At 47.1% G+C, this 4,124-nt stretch overlaps 1 protein-coding gene across 1 annotated transcript; it reads right to left on the bottom strand.

Moving 5' to 3' along the window:
* Window positions 1-1,854: 1,854 nt before the first annotated feature.
* On the bottom strand, window positions 1,855-2,441 carry ENH_00027280 (Chromosome II, complete genome, related; the record flags this gene model as incomplete). The annotated part of the gene is made up of 2 exons (XM_013579933.1): window positions 1,855-1,947; window positions 2,145-2,441. 2 exons carry the CDS (start codon window positions 2,439-2,441, stop codon window positions 1,855-1,857), a joined length of 390 nt encoding a protein of 129 aa, XP_013435387.1.
* Between the last annotated feature and the right edge of the window lie 1,683 nt (window positions 2,442-4,124).

The following is a 4,124-nucleotide window of genomic DNA, read 5'->3' as shown; positions in this document are numbered from 1 at the left end:
ACAGCCACAGCAGCAGCAGCAGCAGCAGCAGGAGCCACAGGCACAGCCACAGCCACAGCAGCAGCAGCAGCAGGAGCCACAGGCACAGCCACAGCCACAGCAGCAGCAGCAGCAGGAGCCGCAGGCACAGCCACAGCCACAGCAGCAGCAGGAGCCACAGGCACAGCCACAGCCACAGCAGCAGCAGGAGCCACAGGCACAGCCACAGCCACAGCAGCAGCAGCAGCAGGAGCCACAGGCACAGGCACAGCCACAGCCACAGCCACAGCAGCAGCAGCAGCAGCAGCAGCAGCAGCAGCAGCAGACCCTGCGGATGACGCGCATGCCCTTGAGCACAGTGCCTATGACGACGTGCTGCTTGTTGAGAATCGGCAGCGGACAAAAAGTAATCAAAAAAGTGCTGCTGTTGCTGTGGGGCCCGCGGGAAACCATTGCAAGATCGCCGTCTTGAATGAATTCCATGTTGAAGTTTTCGTCGCGAAACCTGCAAAAAAGTCCATTTTTCCTCGAATTAATCCCCAATTAATTCAATTTAATTAATAAAAGTAATTTATTCATTTTAAATTCATTTAGAATTAATTTAATCCAAATATTAATTCGAGTTTCCTGCTACCAATGGTTAAGTTTTCGTAGCGAAACCTGAAAAAGTGCCAATTTTTTCCTCGAATTAATCCCCAGTTAATTCAATTTAATTAATTAAAAGTAATTTGCTTATTTTAAATTCATTTAGAATTAATTTAATCCAAATACTAATTCGAATTTCCCGCCCTTAATGGTTCTCTTTTGCCGCACAAGTTTTCGTCGCAAAACCTGCAAAAGTGTCCATTTACTCCTCGAATTAATCCCCAATTAATCCAATTTAATTAAATAAAAGTAATTTATTCATTTTAAATTCATTTAGAATTAATTTAATCCAAATATTAGTTCCATTTTCCCGCTCCCAGTGCTCCTCTTTTGCTGCAGTTTTCGTCGCGAAATCTGCAAAAAAGTCCACTTTTTCCTCAATTTAATCCCAAATTAATTCGTTTTGATTAATTTAAATTTATTTAATTAATTGAAAATCATTTATAATTTATTTAATTCAAAAATCAATTCGAATTTCCCGCTTCGAAAGCTCCTCTTTCGCCGCCTCCTTTTTGTTCAACTTTTCCACTTTTCTGATTTTCAAGTTTTCCAAAATTCAATTTCAAATTTATTCCTTTAATTATATTTTTCTTTCTTTTATTTAACTTCAAATTAATTCTTTTAATTTTTTATTTCGTTTTTCTATTGATTAAGTTTCAAATTAATTCTTTTAATTCTTTTTTTCTTTTGATCAAGTTTCAAATTAGTTCCTTCTATTTCTTTTTTCTCATTTTGATTAAATTTCAAATTAAATCTTTTTTCTTTTTCTTATTTTGATTATTTCTGCAACTTTTCGGACTTCAGAGAGCTTTTGCAAACTTCTTTGCTTCGCCGTTTTATTTATTTTCATTTCATTTATTTCTTTTTACACTTTTGTCTTTTTGAATTTGTTTATTCCAATTAATTTGTTCCAATTAATTTTAATCCATTTTAGTGTTTGAATTTGTTCAAATCCTGCTGCTGCAGCGGCTGTCTCGCTGCGGCTGATTCTGCAGTTGCTGCTGCTGCTGCTGCTGCTGCTGCTGCTGCTGCTGCTGCTGCTGCTGCTGCTTCCAGGGATGATTATCTCTATAACTGCGCTGTGTGGAGCTGCTGCTGCTGCGGCGGTTGGAAGTGCAGCAGAAGCAGCAGCAGCAGCAGCAGCTAGGGGCGATTCGTATCCAGTGCTTGAAGTTTACGGCTTAGCGCTTAGGGTTTAGGGTTTAGGGTTTAGGGTTTAGGGTTTAGGGTTTACTTCTTGCCGTAAATCGAAAGTCCCTCCCCGCCACAGCCCGTCAAGACATCTCCTGCCAGCAGCCCCACGCCCTGCTGCACCTTGTGCACCTGCAGCAGCAGCAGCAGCAGCAGCAGCAGCAGCAGTAGCAGCAGCAGCAGCAGCAGCAGCAGCACGACCGCTGGGCTTCCTGCTGCGAAACTTTCGCGCTTCGCCCCCTTCCCGGCGCCTCCCAGTGTAGGGTTTAGGGTTTAGGGTTTAGGGTTTAGGGTTTAGGGTTTGCCTGGGTGTTTCTGTAGCCGAGGACTTTGTCTTTGAGTTTGAAACCCTCGCAAAGTTGAATGAAGTTTTCTGCTGTCAAAGGGGCTGCTGCAGTGTACAGACCCAGCAGCACGCGCCCCACATATTTGCTGCCGATTGCGAAGTCCATATACACCAGGTCTTGGACGTTTCGGGTGTACGTACAGCTCTTTGCTGCAGCTTGCTGCTGCCGCCGCTGCAGCAGCAGCACGGGACCCGCGCCTGCTGCTGCTGCTGCTGCTGCTGCAAACAACCGCCTTTCCAGGGGAAGGCTCCGCCACCAGCTCGCAGCAGCAGCAAACATCCCGCTCCTGCTGCTGCTGCTGCTGCTGCTGTTGCTGCTGCTGCTGCTGCTGCTGCTGCTGTGGCAGCAGAGAAGCCCCCTCAGAGGCCCCGCACGGGCAGCCAAGCAGGGCCTAGGAAGGAGGGGTTAAAATGAGGGTTTAGGGTTTAGGGTTTAGGGTTTGGGCGCTTGCGTGGCGTGGGAGCGCCAGATCATCTTCGAAACACGAATTCCTCAGGGTTTAGGGTTTAGGGTTTAGGGTTTAGGGTTTAGGGCTTGACTTTGGGACGAAAAGATTGCAAATTCAGCCCTCAAGCAGCAGCAGAGGCCGAGGGTTTAGCAGCAGGGTTTTTAAGGAGCTGCATGAAGGGTTCCCTGTGCTCTGTGGCATTTAGCTAGGGTTTAGGGTTTAGGGTTTAGGGTTTAGGTTTTGGAGCCCAGAGCACTTGGGCAAAAGAGAAAACGGGTTAAGAGGGCCCCGTCTCACTGAGGCCCCTCTTTGGGGGCCCCTAGGGGGCCCCCCCAGTACCCTTTGGAGGCCCCACTCCAGGGGGCCCCCCAGAAGTGAACTCTTTTGCTGCAGCATCCCTGGCAGCTAAGGACTTAACAAGTTTTATAATTTGAATATTTTAAATTAAAATTTAAATTAAAATGATTTATTTAAATGTGCCGGAGAACGAGCGAGCTCGAGGTGCGGTGGCTCCCACGGTGTACATACACCTCAGCTTCGCAGCTTCGCGATCTGAACAAGTGATTTACATGCCTCCAAATCTTTATTTTTCCTTCTTTTTAGTTTTGTTTTTTAATTTAATATGAATTTAAAAAACAAAATGTTTAATTCCATCCCGGCGCTCGGGGAACTGAGGTGTACGTACACTCCAACAGCTGCACATACAGCCCAGCGGAGCTGTACATACACCTAAATGTTCAATAAAACAAACTCACTGAAACGAAACCGGAAAGTCTAGCTCTATCCGTTAATCCTTACCTAAACCCTAAACCCTTAACCCTAAACTAAACCCTAAACCCTACTAAACCCTAAACCCTGTGCAAACCCTAAACCCTAGCAAACCGAAAAGCTGTCTACTTCAACAGAGAAAGAAGCAGCAAGCAAACCACAAGCAAGCGATTTTAGGTACCAGCGTGCCGGCACGCGAGCAGCAGCAGCAGCAGCAACAGCAGCAGCTGATTCTAATGCAGCAGCAGCAGCAGCAGCAGCGGCTGCTGCTGCTGCTGCTGCTGCCCTGTAGCCGCCGCTGTTGCTACGGGCTTGTGCAACTACTATTCAAGTGTATGTACACCCGACAATATGCAGAGGTCTCTTTCTGCTTCCTTCGAAATGTCCTATTTTGGCCCTTAAGCAGGTCCCTACAAACTAAGCAGCAGCAGCAGCAGCAGCAGCAGCAGCAGCAGCAGCAGCAGCAGCAGCAGGAACCGTACCACAGCAGCAGCAGCATTAAGGGGGCTTATATCCACGCAGAATCTGTTGCTGTCTAAATGTGCTCCTTTTCTAAAGAGCGATTCGGCCTCCTCCCTCTCTAGCAGCAAATGCAGCCCAGCTTGCAGCTAGCTGCTAGCTAGCTGCCGTTGGCTAGCTAGCTGCTGCAGCTAGCTAGCTGCTGCAGCTAGCTAGCTGCCGTTGGCTAGCTAGCCGCTGCAGCTAGCTAGCTGCTGCAGCTAGCTAGCTGCCGTTGGCTAGCTAGC

This window comes from Eimeria necatrix, genomic scaffold, assembly GCF_000499385.1.
Source record: "Eimeria necatrix Houghton genomic scaffold, Enh_scaff2025, whole genome shotgun sequence".
NCBI lineage: Eukaryota > Apicomplexa > Conoidasida > Eucoccidiorida > Eimeriidae > Eimeria > Eimeria necatrix.
The sequence above is the reverse complement of the archived record's forward strand: the minus strand, read 5'-3'. Positions and strand labels throughout refer to the sequence as shown.